The sequence below is a fragment of the Cucurbitaria berberidis genome (assembly GCF_010015615.1).
Source record: "Cucurbitaria berberidis CBS 394.84 unplaced genomic scaffold K460scaffold_7, whole genome shotgun sequence".
Taxonomy (NCBI): Eukaryota; Fungi; Ascomycota; class Dothideomycetes; order Pleosporales; family Cucurbitariaceae; genus Cucurbitaria; species Cucurbitaria berberidis.
In genome coordinates this window covers 994,326-1,014,301 of record NW_024468941.1, presented here as the reverse complement: position 1 = coordinate 1,014,301, position 19,976 = coordinate 994,326, and the positions used below count along the sequence as shown (strand labels likewise).

General features: G+C 50.7%; 7 protein-coding genes across 7 annotated transcripts; 4 read left to right on the top strand and 3 right to left on the bottom strand.

Annotated features, from left to right (window-relative positions):
• Positions 1–35: 35 nt before the first annotated feature.
• On the top strand, positions 36–3,055 carry K460DRAFT_323140 (peptidase S41 family protein; the record flags this gene model as incomplete). Its single annotated transcript, XM_040930535.1, has 5 exons — positions 36–174; positions 347–736; positions 786–1,356; positions 1,415–1,722; positions 1,783–3,055. The coding sequence occupies 5 exons, from the start codon at positions 36–38 to the stop codon at positions 2,916–2,918; spliced, it is 2,544 nt and encodes an 847-aa protein (XP_040783025.1). The 3' UTR covers positions 2,919–3,055.
• A 531-nt stretch (positions 3,056–3,586) lies between these two features.
• K460DRAFT_371652 (endoplasmic oxidoreductin) lies at positions 3,587–5,897 on the bottom strand. Its single transcript, XM_040934390.1, has 4 exons — positions 5,763–5,897; positions 5,550–5,690; positions 3,874–5,483; positions 3,587–3,810 (listed from the first exon to the last, which is right to left on the bottom strand). The coding sequence occupies exons 2-4, from the start codon at positions 5,664–5,666 to the stop codon at positions 3,702–3,704; spliced, it is 1,836 nt and encodes a 611-aa protein (XP_040783024.1). The 5' UTR covers positions 5,667–5,690; positions 5,763–5,897; the 3' UTR covers positions 3,587–3,701.
• Positions 5,898–6,257: 360 nt separating this feature from the next.
• Positions 6,258–6,872, top strand: K460DRAFT_296684 (uncharacterized protein; the record flags this gene model as incomplete). The annotated part of the gene is made up of 2 exons (XM_040929649.1): positions 6,258–6,489; positions 6,688–6,872. 2 exons carry the CDS (start codon positions 6,258–6,260, stop codon positions 6,870–6,872), a joined length of 417 nt encoding a protein of 138 aa, XP_040783023.1.
• A 142-nt stretch (positions 6,873–7,014) lies between these two features.
• On the bottom strand, positions 7,015–10,881 carry K460DRAFT_296866 (P-loop containing nucleoside triphosphate hydrolase protein; the record flags this gene model as incomplete). The annotated part of the gene is made up of 2 exons (XM_040929658.1): positions 7,015–10,186; positions 10,262–10,881. 2 exons carry the CDS (start codon positions 10,879–10,881, stop codon positions 7,015–7,017), a joined length of 3,792 nt encoding a protein of 1,263 aa, XP_040783022.1.
• Positions 10,882–14,087: 3,206 nt separating this feature from the next.
• K460DRAFT_296911 (uncharacterized protein) lies at positions 14,088–14,636 on the top strand (the record flags this gene model as incomplete). Its single annotated transcript, XM_040929660.1, has 2 exons — positions 14,088–14,384; positions 14,454–14,636. 2 exons carry the CDS (start codon positions 14,088–14,090, stop codon positions 14,634–14,636), a joined length of 480 nt encoding a protein of 159 aa, XP_040783021.1.
• A 38-nt stretch (positions 14,637–14,674) lies between these two features.
• K460DRAFT_208818 (uncharacterized protein) lies at positions 14,675–16,721 on the bottom strand. The gene is made up of 3 exons (XM_040927250.1): positions 16,698–16,721; positions 16,485–16,643; positions 14,675–16,434 (listed from the first exon to the last, which is right to left on the bottom strand). Exon 3 carries the CDS (start codon positions 16,411–16,413, stop codon positions 14,713–14,715), a length of 1,701 nt encoding a protein of 566 aa, XP_040783020.1. The 5' UTR covers positions 16,414–16,434; positions 16,485–16,643; positions 16,698–16,721; the 3' UTR covers positions 14,675–14,712.
• Positions 16,722–17,293: 572 nt separating this feature from the next.
• Positions 17,294–17,881, top strand: K460DRAFT_360130 (uncharacterized protein; the record flags this gene model as incomplete). The annotated part of the gene is made up of 2 exons (XM_040932248.1): positions 17,294–17,693; positions 17,751–17,881. The coding sequence occupies 2 exons, from the start codon at positions 17,294–17,296 to the stop codon at positions 17,879–17,881; spliced, it is 531 nt and encodes a 176-aa protein (XP_040783019.1).
• Positions 17,882–19,976: the final 2,095 nt, after the last annotated feature.

Sequence of the window (19,976 nt, the reverse complement as noted above, 5' to 3'; positions counted from 1 at the left end):
GTCTGTCATTGACCGTTTCTGAATATCTCGATAGCATGTTGTTCGTTCAAGGCCTCGTGGTCGTTTCCCTCGCTGCTTGTAGCTTTGCCCGATCGCTCCCGCAGAGGCTCGATTCGCGACAGGATGGACCGCCGACAACGATTTGTGGTGATATCATCGACGCTGTAAATTCAGGTGAGTACAAATGATACAGTGCATTCTGTTCTGAGGCGAGGGTGAAGCGGTTGATGAGATGAACGAATGATAGAGGTTTGGCGCGAATTACTCAGCACCGTCGCTATTCCCCTTCCAACTCCCGCCTTGCCACAACTCAACTTCCGCCATATATGGTACTGACATTACCAAGGCTCCCAGATCTTCTGGGCATCCGATGCATACAAATGCCTAACCAGCGTTCCATTCAACCCCGCTGTTGCGACGCGGTTCATCAAGTACTGGAACGAGACCATCCAGTTTCAGAGCACGCTTGCATACCTCAAGAACCCTCCCGAAGGGTACCAGCAGCCTGCAGTGGATGTTATCGCAGAACTTGAAAGAATTCAGCAACGAGTCGACGCGAGCTCCTATTCAAACCAATATGACTTCGAAGCGGATTTCCAACTCTTGGTCTACGCGTTGCATGACGGACATGTCTCGCTCACTGCGGGCATCCTTTCGGCCTTCTCCTTCGCAAGCCCGTACGAGATCGCGTCCGTATCTATTGATGGGAAACAGGAGCCGAAGATATACATTACAAGTTGGTGATGCTTCATTCTTTTTAGGTGTAATATCTGACAATTGTTTAGCTGATGTTATAGACAGCCCTATTCAGGGTTGGACGCCTTCTCCAATTACATCAATTAACGGTACTGAGGTCAATGCGTTCTTGACGCATTACGCCGCTCTCAACTCTTGGGGTTATGTAGAACCACATGCTGAATGGAATGCATTGATGTCGCATCCCACTTTGGACATCCAAGGTGGTCTGACAACCTTTTCGGGAAGCGGAAACTTCTACCCTGGCGAGAATCTTACGTTCACATTTGAGAACGGGACTAAGGTTGACACTATCTGGGTGGCAATATACAATGAGCTTGCTAACTATACCGGCCCCTTAACCACGGGAGGTGACTTCTACAATTACTTCGTTCTCGGGCTGCTACCAGAATCATTCGACCCAGCGGCAATCGTCAACTCGCCTTTCTCGGATGATCCTGTGGAAGCACCAAAGAGCTGGTCCAACGACAGCTATGGTGCCTTCCCCAACAACCCTTCAGTCGCACAATCTGATCTAGGCATTTTCCATGGTGGGTTCGTCACTGGATACTTCTACGACGATATTTCAACCGGTGTTCTCAGTCTCCCAACCTTTGATATGTATGTAATGCCTAAGATGGCTGTGGAACATACGCTGACTTTGTCTCTTCGCGTTTAGCTTGGCCGATACAACTGGTAATTACTCCCAAGCAATAAGCGAGTTCGTCGGCAATGCCTCAGATAAGGGTCTAAAAAGAATTGTCATCGATCTTCAACGTAACTCTGGTGGATCTATATTGCTCGCCTATACTACATTCAAGAGCTTCTTCCCCGACCTTACACCCTTTGGTGGAAGCCGGAGGCGCAGCTTTCCATTGGCAAATGTCATCGGAGAGTCGACATCGGAGTATTGGACATCATTAGATGATAATGACGCCGATATCCGGGCGTTCAAAGAATCATTAGCGGGTGATGAGTGGGTTATCAGTATGTAACGGCCATGTACGAACTGCATCTGGGACACACGCTGACTTCGTACACCGACAGATACACGGCTAAACGCTGCCACGGGCAGGAATTTCTCAAATTGGTCTGAGTATCAAGGGCCGGTAACCGATAACGGCGACTCCTTCTCACTGACTGAAAGATACGATCTTGCCAATCAGGTCTTTGATGAGGCTGCCTTCGATGAATGGATCCCAATGCAGTATCTTGCCAACGCCACAGAACGGTCAGACATGCAGCGCAACTGGAATCCCGAACAGATTGTCCTCCTCACTGATGGTCTTTGTGCATCCGCCTGTGCACTATTTGTAGAGTTCATGACCCGCGCTGGCGTTCGTACCGTCGTTGCTGGAGGCCGCCCTTCTGATGGACCGATGCAAGCAGTAAGCGGAAATCGTGGCGCGACATCCTATGCCGCCACCAGTCTCGACGTCGACATGCGATATGCACGAAGCATTGATACCTACGTCGAGGAGAACGCCAATGCCACTATCCCTGAGGTGAGGGAACCAGGCATGTATTTCAGATATGCCAGCTTCAACCTTCGAGACCAAATCCGAAAGGATGAAAAGACTCCCCTGCAGTTCAAGTATGAAGCCGCCGACTGCCGAATCTACTACACACTCGCAAACTTGTACAACATGACACAAACATGGTACGATGTGGCTGCTGCTGCATTCGTCGACTCGTCTCTCTGCGTAAAAGGCTCCACGGGATTTTCAACAACCAACAACACCAGTCCCACGGCACCCCCACCGCGCGAGGCACAACGACCAATACTCGGTCTCAATGTGAATAACAAAGCAGTCAAACAGTTGGAGTGGGATGATAGCCCTGAGGAAGGGCTAAGTAGTGGTATCAGGACCCGAGTTCTGGGCGGTAGCGAAATTCTTCCATGCCCCCAAACCGGACCCTGCCAGGACCTCTCAACGCACTGCAGGGATATCAGCGTGCACTGCTCCGGAGAAGGAAAGAGGAATTTCAGGGCATGTCTGCCGCAATGCGTAACCTGGGAACCAGCATCTTGCCCTGGAACATGTCAACTTTTGCAAACCCAGGACGCTAAGGTCGGCCTCAAGGGTGATGTTGTGTATCGTGAGCAGTTGCACTCAGGACTCTGCTTCCCCAAGGTTGGCACAAAAAAGCTGGGTTGCAAACGGGATCCGTCCCCCCAGTAATGTCTTTTTGCACTCTTTTTTTTGGCTGTATTATGACAGTATAGACTTCTCTTCCTTTCAAAGCAGTGGCTGCGTGAATAGACTATGAATATAATTATCACCGGGAAAGGAGTGATATTCCCAGTTTTCCGTGGTCGAACCTAGCTTTTTTCCCTGACAAGTATGGATATACTATGTCTTCGCTAGCACAAACTATGACTGCGAGAAATATGTTTCCAGGATCCAAGCTATCTCCAAGGTACACCGCACTACCGACCACAACGCCCCAAACCGAGACACGATGTAACGAGAGCGGTATCTGACTAGATCGGTGTAGAGAAAATAAGCTTTCCACCTAGCTTGCTCCTGTGCGAGCTTAGCCACTATTCTTTCCATCCAGATAACCGCATCTGGTATGTTTGCGTTGCACCGTGGTTTGTAGCAAGAAGCTTATCTTAGATGCTTGTTTGTGTTGGGATCCAATAGGCTCACGCGGAGTGACGAGGCTCTGGATAACGATCAAGGAGAAAAAGCTTGGTGGTGATTGATGAGACAACACGATGACGTCGGTGGAGCGTAACACTGAAGACAGTGTTGAAGAGCGTAGAATTGAAAGCATTTGATGATGATGCGGAATCAAGTAGTTGTTGTATGATACCGTATGTATGCAGAAAATTTGTATTTAATGTGTGTTAAACGCCATCTAATGCCAATGTAGTACAAGACTGCTTCCACTAAAACGCCATAGCTATGCACATGAAACAAAATATTCTAAACCGCGGTGAATGAGTTTTGATCAAAAGCCTACAACTCCTCACGCCTCGGGACCTTGATTTCCCAGCTCGGAGGCCCGGGATTCATGCCTAGCCACCAGTTATACAAGCGGCCCATTTCGAGGATGAGGATCCTGCCCCTGTTTCGCGAATTAGCTTCTACACGACTGTAAAGATCAGAGGGGTGAGTGGATGTGACGTACAATCGACCCGGGAGTTGTGACCACTGCCAGAGCACATAGTAAAACGCGCTTTTGACTAGATTGAACTCTGCCCAGACCTCCTCCATGACGGTCATGTTCCTCGAATCCCAATCTCTGCGGAAGTCCGGCATGCCGTCATCATCGCTGACTGGGTTGCTTGTTTCCTTTTCATCCTCGTCAAAGTCTTCCAATGCGAGTTTCGTCTTCAATACCTCTTTGTCTGTCTCCGGAGCCACGGCTCTGTTAAGACCATCGCGCTCCTCGACCATGCCGCGGAACTCTTTGATAGCCGACAGCGAGTGCGAAAGGCGGTCCATGGTATTGATGAGCGCAACAAGCTCGGTACGGCGGAGTGGCGGGTCCTTGGAGGAATCTTTCTCGTCGAACTCGAAGAGGACTTTGAGTGCGGTGCCGTATCCGTTCGTCTGAAGCTTGCCCCACAGTCGGCATTTGTCACAGCCTACGCAGTCCATAATGCGGCTCACGTTCCTGAAGCGATTGCGGAAATCCTCTTTCAGCGCTACGGTGTCGGGGTCCTGAAACATGACTGTCTCGTCGAAGATCTCGGGGCCCGAAGGAAGGGCGGAAGCGAGGCGCAAGACAGAGTTCTTGGTACGCATATCTTGTTCGGGGTCTTCGGAGCAGAAAGAGTAGTCTTGAATGTGTTGCTTAATCTTGCCAACTGCGCGACTAACGAGCGCGTAGTTGAAATAGATGTTGGAGATGCGCTCGGGGAAATTGTGGAGTCGCTGTTCGTAGCAGGCGAGGTTGGGGCTCCATTGGCCTGTGGTCTGGTTCAAATAGTCCCAGCATAGATGTGTGGAGATCGAGGCGTGCATTCCAGAGATTACGCGATGGAAGACGCGCTTCTCCAGACAAGTGTCGTCGAATTCTACGGGATCGAGTTGCTGAACTGGGGTTCCGTGAGCGATCGCTGCCTGCACCTTCTTCTGCATGCCCTGCTCTTTGAAAACATTACGTAGCTGGTTCGCTGCAAGCATCTGCTGCTGGTTTCCGAAGCCACCCGGCAGAGAGGATTTTCCAGTCGAAGGCGCGACCTTTGGAGGCTTGCTAAAGCAATTTTCGCGATAGATGGCTTCCCAGACCTGCTGCGCGCCGACACCAGCATACCCAGTGAAGCGCTCGGGATTGTCCACAAGCGACACATAATCACCTTTTGCTGTGGCCGACTCGTCCTCCGGTATGCAGTAATCGCGCTGATCGCACTCGTCATCGTATTCCACCACGCAACTCTCATCGACGTCCTCGCCTAGACCACCATGTAGCGGTCGTTTCCTGTCTTCCCTTTGTAGCTTCTTCCCCGGATGTTGCGCTGTCGGTCCCTCCAGCTTTCCTAGTTCCTTTGCACGCCAAACCAGCGGAATGTCTTCCTCATTGTCCAATGTATTCACCGCGCATGCCACATTTCCGCACATGCCATTCTCGTCGTCCCAGAAGGGACATTTCTTGCTGAACAAGCTTAATCGGTAATGCGAGAAGAAGTCGGTGTTCTGTGTGATCGAGTGGAGGTAGGGGTGTACGGCTTCGTTGAGTTGCTCGAGGGTATTGTAGCTTGCACATGCGTCTGACACAATCGCGCCGGGCTCCAACTGAAAGATATTATTAGCATTCTCGCGTTCAGCTTGTGTTGGTGAGCAAGACGCTCTGTCGCTTACATCGCAGACGTTTTTCGGAGGACTCGGGGCTTTCGAAGGCGTAGCATGGCTCACAGCGTGCGAGCTACCTAGCAGCGAGAAGACTGCTAGGTAGAAGCCGTATGCTGCTGTGTGCATGTCGTAGAATCACGCTGATTCTCGCTACAGTAGTCCTCGGGTCAGCAAACGTCTGCGACAAGCGTTTTCAGAGCGTGTTGGGATCCTAACACTTACGATTCCTTGTACCGTTACTATATGAAGTCTCCCAGAAGCTTGGAAGCCGGCTGTTGGTGTGGGGGAAAAAAGAGGCCAGAGTGTATGCAATCTCAGATAGCACAAAGACAGAAGATCCTAGATGTGGCGGTGTTCGCGTTGGCCCTATTAGGAAATGTACAATCGAGAAAACAATCAAAATATATGAGAATCATGAAACGCTATAAGCCGAAGATGACAGACAGCGAAAAGAGCGCCTATGCTCAATTAGATTGCGAGATGACGGCCGGAACTGTAATCACACGTTCATGGGGCCATATGAGACATGGAGCAATGTGGCCAGTACCAAGTGTGGCGTCAGACCCTGATGGGCCGCTAGTGGCGTCAGTAGGGCTGACCGAGGCTCAACGGACCACAGTTGGTGCGGCTCAGCAATAGATCCTCGAGAGAACTGAAACGAAACATTAACAAATCGCTGGAAGACATTCATACACATATCCAACCCCTACCTATCAGATGGCAGATCCCACCAACCCTACCACTGTCTCGACTGACGCCTTCCCCGCACCTCGTGCCACAGCACCCATCATTTCACGCGAAGAGGCCCTGTCAGACATCTCGTCTCCAGACTTGCTCATCGTAGACGTGCGACGTACCGACTATGAAGGGGGTACGATCAGAGGAAGCATCAACCTGCCCGCACAGAGTTTCTACATGAACCGAGCAGTCTTGTACCAACTATGTAAGCGTGCAGGCGTCAAAAGGGTGGCCTTCTATTGCGGTAAGTTGAACTCTGTTGATCGATTGCTGCACCGTCCTTGGAGTAGTCTTAGTAATGACATATGTCGTGGTGTGGTGATGGCGTGAGATACGTGTCACGTTGTATTATGTCTGTTGGGTACTAGTACTGTGTGGCTGTGGTAACAATTTGGCTGAAACATGACAGGATCCTCCAATGGCCGTGGCCCGAGATGCTCGGGCTGGTTTGCAGACTACATCGCCGAGAAAGGCGATGATCACATAACATCGTTAACACTGGGTGGGGGCATCAAAGGATGGGTCAAGGCTGGTAAGCTATATACACAATATGTAGATGGCTTCAAACCAGAGTATTGGAAACAGTTTGAGTAGACCTTCGGGAAGTATGTGAAGGGCCTCGCTCGAATCTGCTGAAAAGAGTGAGACGGGAAGTACGACGGTATCTACATTTGCCAGACTACCTCTGGGATTATTTGTAATCGGGTATTAGGACACGCTCTCAGAAATGAGCTCCTCACTCTTCATCTTCGTCATCATCAATGACTCTTCGAGCCCTCTTCCGAGGCACAATGAGCTCCTCCTCGTTCTCAGAGGCAGAGTCTATCACAAAAGGTGCCTTCTTCTCTGCTAGCGGCGCATCCTCCTCACTGTCGCTACTCACGATTGCGTCATCGTCCGTCGGATCGCTGGTAAATATCTTTTCGCGTTTCGGTGGCCTCTTCGGTCTGCCAGCCTTGACGACAGCTTGCGTTCCTCTTCCAACGCCAGATAGATCAAGACTAGGTAGACTGGAAGGCGGGATGTCCACTTCCTCGTCCTCTACAATGAAACTGGCGAGCTCAGAGTCTAGTTTGTATGCCTGCGTATCCTGCACCTCGTCTTCGCCCATGGTGTCGTCAGAACCAATTGTGTCAGCTTGAGAGGCGATATGGAAGCGAGGATCTGTTGGCGGCGGAGACGACTCATCACCCTCTTGCGCCAGGCCGGAGACACGCCAATTGGGCGTCTTAGTTGGAGGTGTGACGCTCTTAGCTTGTGGCTGACGGGTCGGCGTCTCCAATTCAATCTTGTCTTTCCGCGGCCTGCCTCGCGGCGCAGGAGTTTTGGGAGTAGTCTTTGCCTTGGGCTTTGGACCAGGTTTTGCCTTGACCTTGGCCTTCGGAAGTGGCTGTGACGCTGGGTCATCATCAGCCCACGCATCTTCGTGAACCGGAGGCGCTGGCTCCGTGTCCGACACAAGGTAATTGTTGCCTGCATCCGATTCGCAATCAGAGCAGTGCAAGTTCTGCTTGAAAGAATCGAGACGCTCGTGGTCCACATCACGCATACGTTGCATCATACCAACGAAGCTCCGTGTAACGCGGCCAGGCCCAGAAAGATGCTGCGTACGGCATAAAGTTCGCTGACGCTCAAAATGACGACCAAGATCCAGCTCATTGACCATGGGAGAATCGTCGTCGTCGAAAACAGTCTGAAATCGCCTCTCTAGATCCTGGGTCGCCTTCTCATCTAGTAGGACAGACTGTAGCGGTGGCAGGTCGAATACCTCCTCACTGGGGCGTATTGCTGCGGTCCCTTTGTTTCCACGACGCTTGGGTACAATTTCTTCGTCCATGCGACCTGCAGTGACGAAGCCAGTCAGGACACCGTCAGGCATGTGAAACTTCTTAGGAGGCTTCTTTGTTCGACGTCCCTTTTTCGGCTCTGGGAGCCAATCTTGCTGTTGAGAATTCTCTGGTGGAATATCCACCACACGTCGGTCAACAGTCGGCTTCACATCTTGAGGCAAAATCCGGCGCGATATCTCGTCATGGAAGTTGAAATGTGATCCGTTCGCAATGATCTCCTGCATCTTTTCATAGCTATCCTTTGCTTTGTTGGCATCGGTTTCCTCTTTGCCTTGCATCTGGAGCATGACAATTTTCCCCTCACGTTTTCGACCGGTACGACCCATCCGCTGCAACATGCGTATCGGGGATGCCTTTGAGTCATAACAGATGATGAGGTCGACTTCACCAATATCGAGTCCTTCTTCTCCAATCGAGGTGGCAATGAGAGTGTTGTGAGTGCCTGACTTAAACTTCTCAATGACGTCCAGCTGCTCCTTTTGACTCATACCCTCTGAATTTTTGCCATGGGATTGTCCAACGAAAACACGAGGTCGAATCATGGGCTGATGTCTCTTGAGAATACGGGCTATCTCTTCGGCACTGTCACGGAAATGGGCGAATACCATAATCCTCGTTTGTGTAGGCGATGCATCCTCCGAGCCGCGTCCATCTCCTGCATTGACGAAGTGATCCAGGATAACTTGTTGTAGGAATTCCAGCTTCGGATGACCAACGAAGTTGTCGTCATTAACCCATCCGTGAAGTCGGCTCATAAGCTTCTTCCAAGCGTCGCTGTCAAGAATTTGCTTCTTGTACTTGGACTTGGTTTTAACGCTCTCGTCTTGGAACTCCTTCATCTTCACGTAGAACGGCCCTATGCCGTGATACTTTAGTAGGTCCATCCCGTGCGATATTGACGCAAGTATTGAGAAGACCGTGTGGACAGTGGACTTGACGCCTTGGTTTGCGTTTCGCCCAGCTTCCAGAGACCATTTCTTCTTTGCTTGCTGACAACCGTACGGGGTCAGGTCGCGAGGATTCTTGCTCCAGTAGGCATTCAAGCCAGCTATGGTATTTACCAGAGGCTGCAGAGCCTGGCTGTACAGATCCATACACAACTCCATCTCATCGCTGTTTTGAAAAACATGCTTCTCGATCTTGCGTTGATGTACATAGCTGCAGATATCCATGGAATTCTCGGTGCGGATTTCGACTCGCGAAATGTCCAACCCATCGATGACCTTCTGGACTGCCTCGACGTCCGCACCAGGAGTAGCGGTAAGGGCCAAGACGCGGAAGCTCTGGTTAAAGCGCCTTAGGAAACTGACCACTTCCACGTATGCATAGGCGCCAGTTGCGCGATGTGCTTCGTCGACAACGAGCAACACTATCTTCTTGGGGTCAGCGTATCCTCCTTTAAGGTCGTTCAGCAGGGTTTGAGGTGTCATGAAGAACACTCTTTTATCCCGCCACTCTTCTGATCTCAAGCCTGGCGAAACGCCTCCGGTGAGCATTGTCGTGTACGAGCGCGGAATACCGACGGTTTTATAGCAGGCTTCGACCTGCTGAGATACAAGCGGCTTGGTGGGCGCAACGAATACTATCTGAGCTTCCGTTGTCCAGCGAAACCAGTTGAGCATAATAGTAGCGGCGATAAAGGTTTTCCCGAGACCAGTTGGAAGAGCGACCAGCAGGTTACTGAAAAGACCCCTTTGTACGATGTTGAACTGGTAATCTCTTATTGTGCCCAAGTTAGTCGGGTACACCCAGGTCTTCATCGCTTCAGCATCCAGCTTGTGATGAGTTGGCGGCTCTTGTTTCTGGTCGACGACAAAACTGTAACGCTTGTTCGCTTGTGAGGGTGGAACCGTGGCATTATTCCCCGCACGCCCAAACAGCGTAGTTTGTCGTAGGCCTGTTTTTGGGGCTATCAGATGCTTGTGAGCCCCTGTCACTAAGACATCGCCATTCTGCTTCTGGGGGGACGATGAGGAGGATGCGAAAGCATCCGAGGGCAAGTCCGCCAAGTCTTGTGTAAAATCGTAGTCCACGGTTGCACCGTTCGTCAATGGCAATCTTGGTGACTCTTCGACTTCAAGAGGCGAGTCAGAGTCGTACAGAGATATTGGAGCTTGCGGTTCTGGTCGTGACGATATGGACTGCCCACCAGGTAGCGAACTAGTTTTCATAGCATCCAGTCCAGTCCACTTCGTAGGCTCTGACGGCCTGTGTACTCCGATTGTAGCTGTCTTTTTCGCCCATATCGCTCCTCGGGGCTTCCAAGGCGGTGAGTGCTCCTGTGGTGGTTGTGTATAGAAAGTATCGGTCATGTCCAGATTCGTGGTGGGTACATGGATTCGTTCCTGCCTCTTTTGTGCCTTTGTCTCTTTGACAGGCGATGCATCGTCCATTTCGAAATCTCGGTCAGCCTTCTGCTTCGAGTGAGCCGCCTTCTTGCGACTCGCGGGTCGATGTTCTCGAACACGACTGCCATTGGGCAAGGCTCGTGTGCTACCTGCGTCGGATAGTGTATGGTCAGTCTCGTTATCAGTGTCCTCCTCGTCGGAAGATATAAAGGGGCCGCGTCGAGCACTCTGTTGTCTTTCAGGCGGAATGGATGCGGTCCTTTGATTTATAAGGTTGACCTTCCGACGCTTGGCAGGTCTCGGTGATGCCTGAAATGTCGGCGAGTCTTCCTTCTCCGCTTGCGTGGCGGCATCCAGGAACTCAGTGTCGTCGAACTCGTCACCGTACTCATCACTGTCGGCCATTGTATCGACAGTGGTGGTGCGGCGATGTTTTATAGTGGCGTTGCGAGCTGGGGGTCACGACGCGTCGTTCTGCCTAGCGCGTTTTGGCCGTGGATGGACAGCAGAGACACTAGCGTGTAGGTACTACCTGTCACGCTGGGGTAGTAGGCACCATACACATGTCCACGGGTACACTATCTACATTGTATATCAATCGCATTCTTTTCATAATACATAAGAGCATCCGTTATGCCACCAAATTTGTTGCTGTTAACCATGTGACCAGCACATGCTTTGAAACTAAGCGCCTTGAGCACCAAGCCTGTCGCGCCATATTGCACTATCCATGAGCGCCTGCCTGCCTTCGTGGGCCGAACTTCAACTCAAGGATAATTGCGCGGCCTGTTGCGCTTCCGAAGATATTGCTCTATTGACTGATTTCAACCGTACAGCTGGAGCCGCTTTGTGACTTTATCGAGTCGACAAGCCAGTTAATGAGTAGGCAGATACGGGTGCTACGTTTGGCGATGGATATCGCCCAAGATGTATACTGACTTCCGCGCAGGGCTGCACGTCGGACCTTACTTGAGCACCCCTCATACATCGCGAGGCTGACTTGAGATGGTTCCCGAAGCCCAGACATGACCTCGGCGCCAATTGTTGGGGGCCAATACATCTTTCCACCCCTCAATCCCTACTAAGTCAGTTTCATGTCTTATGTACCACGAGCACACTAGATCCTTAATCGCACCATAGAAACTATATTTGACCTATGAGCTTGCAGGGTATAGCCCATGTTTGGGGGCGGTACTCGCCGCGAGATCGCATGCCAAGGCGGGGCAAACCCTGTCATCTTTGAGGCTGATGTCCCTGTTCAATCTCACTGGTGCTAAAAGAGGATTTTCCAAGCGCCTACACAGCGCCTACACCCTGACTGAGCTCTCGCCAGTAGTGTGAAGATACTTCGAATGACCCGATGCTACCCCATCTAGACTCACCATAATCGCGCTGGACGCCCTATTTCCATGTTCATGGCGCAGCTGGCTAGGGACATCATAGTCCCTACAGCGAATTGAGACTCCTCCATTGTTGAAGTAGACGTGTAGAGGTGCAAGAATGAGGGTTCTACAACTTAAATTTCGTTGACAGGTATTACATGCAGAATGTGTGTTGGAATATACTGAATTCTCTAAGATAATGTTGGTCTATATACTTGGAGAAACATTGTGGACAACAAAATCTAGGGCTTGACTTAGCGTCGTGTCAGCACAACGGGGCGTACTTCGGACCGATTTTGCATACTATCGATTCCAAGAGCGCGAAAAAGTGTAAGCTTAGAAGGAGAATTCTTGGAGCTTAAGGCTATGGGGCCGTAGAGCGAACGCTATATAACTGACATTGGAATCTACAAAAAAAATCATCAACACACATCTCTCTCCAGATTTCCTACCTAGCATTGCTTCCTTCTTTTTACTATTCCAATTCCCTGCATTTCAAACCTCATTTTCAGCCTCATTACCGCATAGTCGTTGAAGGAGTTGCAGCAGCGATCATGAAGTTCTTCAATTTTCCTTCTATCGTTCTTCTTGGGACTATAGCAGGACCAGCTCTTGCACAAGAGCGACCTCCCGTCAGCGATGAGTTACAGATCCCTGATAAGCGGGTGCTCAATTACTGGGCTAAGTCGACTTGCTTCAAGAGAGGTGATCGTTCAGAGCCGAACGTGAAAGAGCAATGCAGTAAAGTATGCTTCCCAAACCCGGATCCCAACAAGATTGCGGCGTCGACCTGTTGGTTTGGCGATTCCAAATGGCTTGATGGTTCTTCTGGAAAGCCGCTGGAAGACCAGAATAAGAACATACCAGGTAAGGAAACTTTCTTTGATGCTTTAGTTTTCTTTCCTAACTTTTGATAGGACTCGCTATCAAGGGTGGCTACTGCGGCTGTGACGATCCCATCATTCTGTTCGCCGGCGACTTCTTCCTGAAGTCGGTTACAGAGATGGGCAAGATCATCGAAAAGGTCGTTTGTCCAGCGTTGCAAGCGCTGGACATTGTTATCGAATTCGGCTCACTCGCTATCCCGCCACCTGGTAAAGCTATTCAGGGTGGCATGATCGCCGCAGTCAAGACTGCAAAGGCCTACAAGTATGCATATGAAGCCCAAGACGCCGCTCAGGAATGGGCCAACATGATCTTCGGTGGTCTATCGTTATCTAAATCAGCCGGATGTGGTGAACCTCCATTTTCACTGGCCAAGCTCGTCGCCAAGTTTCTCGATTTCGCAAACGTTCCTGACGCTACATTGCCAGGGGGTCTGGATTACAAGGCTTTACCATGCCCCAAAGGTGGTTGCAAAGGCACGAGGCAGGGCGAAAAACCGAAAGAGAACCCAAAAACCGACACTCCTGCGAAGACCAGCGCCCCTCCCAAGTCAACCGCAGCTTCTTCCTCTTTCAAGCCGTCTGCTACGGCAACAGCGGATTGCAAGATCCTTGGAGAGCGACTACAGGATGCACAGCCAGCAGAGAAGAGGGAAATTACTGATACACTTCATAGCCGCCGCCTTGAGAAACGTAAGCCAAAGTCTGGTACTGCTTGCATAAAGCTTAATGGCGAATGGAAGATTTCCAGCTTCAATTACCCATCCAACCCACAAAATCCAGACAGTAAATCTGCCAAAGAATTGGGATTTGTACGTTGACCCACTGTCAAAAACAATGAGTGTAGCAACTAACCATATGTCTAGGACTCTGAAGCATATGGATGGTCCACCCCACACTCTTGCGACAACTACGAATGGGGACAGGCTCATTTCAATGGAAAAGACAAATATGACACAGAGCACATCCTGGAGTGGTCTGTCATTACCAACTTCTTTACAACAATGGACGGCCAGTTCAAGCAAGATGAATTCGTACATCCAGATCCCACTCAGAACGGGAAAAAGGTCAACTTCTGCAGTTATTGGAAGGAGTCGTGGGAGTTCACAGACCTACAAGAAATCCCAAATCCTGCACCTCAGTCCGGTGCCAAGAGCAAGTTCACACAACTCAAGCCCGTCGAGTGGATTGCCGCAAATTATCCTTACAAGGACAGGGATGGCGGTGATTTCCTGAACGAGTTGACCTTGCTGCAAAAGGTGATCAACTCACCAGCCAAAAACAATGTAAGTCACAGTACTGAGAATATTTACCTAATCTCAATTGCTAACTTTCGTGACTCAAGATGTTTGGGACTGAGCCAATCTACAACGACGACGATATGGAGAAATACATCAAGCGGACAGTGAAGAATGTACAGCCACAAGACTCGCCCCGTGTAGCCATTCAGCGCATAAGATCCGTTGTGGGTGCATTCAAGTACATGCAAGAGAAAGAAGTCGTAAAGATCTTCAAGGATGAGAAAGTCCGCATCGGCGTCGTCATTGATGGTATCGACAAGAATCTTCCGAAAACTCCTCGAGTGTCAGGCACGAAGAAATACACACCCTGGAAAACACTGGGTCTCGGAGCAAAATGGGATGTGTACATGGACGGGGTGTTCAAGACTGCCAAGGATAAGGGCACCAAGTTCGTCGAGGACAATATCAAGCGCCTGAAAGATGAGTACACTTCTCAAAAAGCAAAGGATGCGGCCAAGGACGATGACAAGAAGACCCCCAAGGAGAGGAACGAGATTGCCGAGTGGGCAAAGCTGCGCGAAGACATTGAGAAGATCATTCCTAAGCTCGAGGCTGAGTGGAACAAGGCCAAGGGCTGGACCAAACCGTGGTAGATTTTTCAGGTTCACATTGTACTTCTTGCTTTTTGCTTCTTAGCCTCCATAAGCGTTGCATGATAACCATATACTCTTAGCTCAGCTCTGGGATCTGTCCCATGACTTCTATCTCATCTTGTATAAAAGACTCGAAGTAGTGCCAGTGCACTAGTCCTTCTCCATACGTGTCGTCAATCCAGTGCTCTTTCAGACCATCATCCCCTGGCTGGCGTCCAATTTGCTGGAAAAGTCCATGGAGCTCGGGATCGGGGCGCCACTTGGAAACTCTCCACCAGAGTTGCGGGACCTCTGATGGAAGCCTTTCGGGGTGTGTCAAGTCCTTCTCCCCTGATGCTCGATAATAGACTCCCCAAGCAAGTGATCTGTAGTCTCGCATTTTCTCTGAGAGCCACTTATCCTCTGCGTGATCATCATCATCGCTATCATAATCACTACCATACTCGGGCTCCCAGGCAAGAGAGCACCAGAGTGCTGCTTCTTTAAGCGATTTCATTTGTGCCGTTGCGCTGGCGAAAGCTGCTAGGAACGGTCGCAAGGTATCATCGTTTGGAACAATGCGAAACTGGCTAGAGAGGGTATCATTTTCACGATGCCCATCGTCTTGGATGTTTCGTTGCATCTCTTCGTCATATTCGCTCTCTTCCAAAGGCGGATACGAGGCGTCAGTGACTTCAAAGCCCACCGTGTCCCGCCCTTCACCATTAGGGCCTTGAAAATACCATTTCCCCGACGGGCTGACCATGTGAAACATGACAACAAGACTCTCCAAGTTTGGCCAAGAAGTATTGCCACCGTTTTCAGGCCAGAATAGTGACTCGTCTGCTACCACGCGGAGGTGGAGCCGTCGGAGCTGGTGTGAAAGGTGATGTAGACTGGTGCTGAAAGGATCATTGGGCGCTGGCATTACCAGGTTCGGTTGCGCATTGAGATGATCGATCCCCGTAACTTCGTCAAGTGGATGAAGGAAATCGAGACAAATGCGCCGGAGTGAGTTGGGCAGACGCGCAGACTTTAGAGCTTCCGCAAAATCCCTTCTTGTGTCTCTTCGAGGCCCAGCCCAGTCCCGGGAGAGATATCGTGCGGCTTTTGTCTCCCACTTCGGCTGCCACTCATCGCCCCCGATACGACAGCCCAAATATTCAAGGTTTGGCAATTGGACAGCGAGATCTACCATCACACGGTAGTCCAGCTTCACGGTCGCTAACCCATAATCTTCATCCCTAGTCTCAAACGGTGCTTGCACACCTCGACTTATTTCCAAGGCGCGGATCGATCCAAGCGTCGGAAGACTCTCAGGCTCTAGCAAATGGACGCGCCAGCTCAATTGTCGATGGTAGGCGAGTGTTGGATGCTTGTTTGACACCCATCGCAGAGGAGCGTATAGCTTGAGCAATATCTTGCCGGGGTTATTCTGTTCTCCCGCACGTTGTTCCACCGTTTTGATGGTATCAAAGAGGAATGTGATTTGCTGGGTAAGACTTCTGTCATTCTGCCTCAATTCGTCCGCATTGTCGCGACCTTCTGGATACGTGTATTCAATGCGCGGAAGGCGAATCCAGAATTCAAGTTCGCGCAGATACGAAAGTCGATGGCCAGAGAAGGTGTCCACGAACTTGTTGGCGTTTCCTTCATGCAGGCCGAATCCATGGAAAGCCCTCGAGTACTTCTCAGCAGAAAAGCGGAAGGATTTCGAAAGTAGTAGGGTGCTCTTGAGGTCATCGTGTTCCAGATAACTGCTGATTCGATCAATTAATTCCGGTGGAATTTTGTCCATGGCTGTAACTCGATGGTAGACCTTGTAGTGGTTGAGACGTGGTGTTGTAAAGATTGGCAGTAAACACTCACAAATGAGAACCAAGAGGGTAACGTGTTCTGCTGCGGCCTAACCCCCGCCCCACCCAAGACCCAACATAAGCGCTATTTTTGAGTCTCAGTCGCGAAACCATAACCCTTGCACTTAATTAATATGTCGAACACAGGGCCAAAATTACGGCGCGAGACTTTCTATCACCCGCAAAGTTAGAGGCTAGATAATTTTCGTATCTTAGCATACTGTACCTTTAATTGACTATGGTGAACGTGAGACGCAGCCTTGCATAACGGGTAGCAACATGTTTATTGCAAAGAATTTACCTGCAAGCACGGCCACTGAACTGATCTATGGGCTTTGCCGTCAATGTGGTGACTTCAATGTATCGGGCGCTCATACACATGACGAGAAGGCAGGCATGTTACTTATCACGTGATGGGCTGTGCCGCTCGAGCGAATCAAGCAGACAAGCGGAAGCGAAACCGGGAAACAGGCCCCTGCATGGAGCCTTCCGCAAATAAGGCTGATCAGACGCCAGACATCCCTGCTTGTCGGCTGTTCTAGCCCAGAACAGGATAGTGGATTCCAGAATCAGTTTAGACGACGGGAGTGACTATTTGCAGAATGCCCCCTAACATTGGCGATACATTGGCAGTACAATAAAGCTGTGTCAAACTGCCCCAGGTGGCTTCCTGCTATACATCGACACACACACACTCGTTTTGTACTTCCACACACTCGCTCACAATTTATCTATAGTATATATATATTAATACTCGTTGCACCGTACCACACGATACACCGTTCCGTTCCGTGTCACACCACCCCCAACATTACTCCCACAATGAAGTACTTTGCCATCCTCGCTTTCGCCATTGGCGTTCTCGCCATTCCTCAGGATGCCTCCGTCACCAGCGCTCCCACGTCGTCTGCTATCCCTGGGCTCACGCCCTCTGTGAGCTGCGCAATGGCATGCAAGGCTGGAGATGTCGACTGCCAGGCCGCGTGCTTGGGCAACGCCCGCCCCAACGCTTCCCAGGCGATCGCAACCAACGAATGCGCCGCCAAGTGTGATCAGGGCTCCGGCTCGACTGAGGATACAAAAGCATTTGCGAAGTGCGTCGACGCCTGTATCAACAGCCTCTTCCCCAGCAGCCAGACTGCCTTTGCTCCAGGTGGTGCCGCTGCCTCGAACGCTGCGAGCGCATCGGGCACCAACGCTGCCAACCCCACTGCTTCTGCTGGTATGTTATATTGGCGGCCGCACGATGTCAGTACATATATATCCTAACGTTCTACAGGTTCCCGCGCAACCAACTCTGCTTCCGGCACTGGCGCCAGCAGCCCTCAATCGACTGGCGCTGCCGATAGCAACTCGGCTCGTATGGCTGGTGCTGGTCTTGCTGGTCTCCTGGCCATCTTCGCTTTGTAAATCTTACCATTTTTACGCTCTGTTTCGATCATGTACTATGTGGCGACGATTTTTCAATGATTGGTAGAGATGCCAAATCAACAAGATCAGACCGAAATGCCGGGTCCGGGGTTACTGTGGTACCTTTTCGTACTCGGTCCATGTAGACGTTGTGTACTGTTGTGTTGTTGTAATTGGATGGTGTGAATGGTGGTGGATCATTTTGATTAAGTAGTCGTGCTAGCTTAATCGCATCGTTGTTGTTCGCGCTGCAGTAAGAGTGAATGGAGTTGATCCCCACAGCTGGAAATCGGCGCCAAAGCAACTAACGAGATGGCGTGGCTTGTGTGGCTTGTGCGTCTGGATGCAGGTCAGCCGATGACGCAGCGACCGCCCCACCACTGACTGCATGCAGCCGCGCTTCAGCCCCTTCAAAATGATACCGAGAACACGCCTCTGGGGTCGCCTGAGGTGTACAGGCTATTATTTGTTCGTTCGTTGTTCAGTATCTCAAGGATATGCGATGGTATCCAGGCACGGAGGTATGGCCCAAGGCAGGGTCTCAGAGCCGCAGCTACGGTAATCACGAGCGTAGGTATTTTGTAATACCTTCAAAGTATGCCCGCCTCGGTGCATATCGAAAATCATCTACTAGACTGCGCACGCTGGAATTTGAAAAACACTCGTAGTCGCGATAGCAAATGTTGGTGTGCGCATAGAAGTAAGGAGCGTGTGAGCTCACTAGCCGGAATGCAAAGTGCAAGGTGTTCGACCTTTGGAAACACCGGCTGTACGATCACCATTATCGCATCGCAGCACCAAGTGCGGCGAGGATTCGGATCTATTCCCTCAAGTCATGCTCGCAACAGTGATACCACTACCGGATATTGAGGTGATCTGGTTGTGTTCATGCTACAGGTGGCTGCGAAATAGCCTGTCGTTGTAGAAATTACAGATTGTTTTCTCGAAGCAGTCCCATCTTGACTTAGAAGCTTCTAAAAAAATGGAGAATCTTTCAAGAGCTCAACTCAAGGGCTTGATCCAAATCATGAAAGTAGTTAGATTTTCAGTTGTGTATTTCGTCTAAATCTGGACATGTAGCTTGGCCACCTCAACCGATTGACACGTTGGGCGACCGCAGCTTTGCCACTTTCCTGTCTTCGCCTCGAAATGAAACTGATGCCGTACTCTATAGGAAAGTAGAAGGTGTACCTGCAGGCAGAGTGGGTGCAGGAGAAAGGTTACACAAATCAACGAGGAGGTTTGCGATGGAAGGTGTGTCGACGTGAATGAATGTGCTGAGTGGAGCTGGGTTGCCTCGTGTCACTATGCAAAGTAACCATTCGGGAATGGTCTATAGACGTAATAATACTCCTTCCGTAATGATGGCTCGCCGTGCATATGGCTGGGTGTGTTCGAAGAGGGTTAGATTTGGAAATCAGGAGCTGTGAAGCTGTGTAAACCCGCCCAGACCCACGTCTGTGTTTGTGGGATGGGAAAGGAGAACGGAAGAGCTTGCCGTAGCTGGTCATGGGAGGGTCCTAGGTGGATTCCAACACTACCAGCATCGCCTGGATGGGGTCCTTGCAACAGCCTCGCGAATAAATTGCACGTTTCCCGCGCACACCCGGGGCAGGAGTGTTATTAACTCGCTGTGCGAACTGATGGCAGCGAACATCGGCAGACGGAGTTTTGCATGCCAAGTGCACTTTAGCGAATTACAGCCAGGCAAGATATCGCTGACGAGGATTGGCTAGTGCAGCTCATGCTGCGAGGGGGCCAGCCGAAGACCAGGACGATTGCGAAATGGATCTGCTAGCGTCGTGTGTGTGCCCTGTCTGCTGCCGCTGGATTATCCCGGTGCCGTTCGGCTGCATCACCAACTTTGCAATGCGCTCCTCCACGCTGGTTAGTGCTGAAAGTGAGAGCGTCGTCAGAGTCAGCTAAAGCGCAAATCGGTCGGACCGTTTCAGACCGGGCTGATGTGGCCGGAACATGTGGGTGCGAACGAGAGTCAGATGCGGTAGCAGGCCGAGAACCCGACTGAAGCTACAGGAAGATCTTGCTGGACCCTGTTTAGTACGCTTGTGAGAAGGCCTGCTAGAAGTGTGGTGGA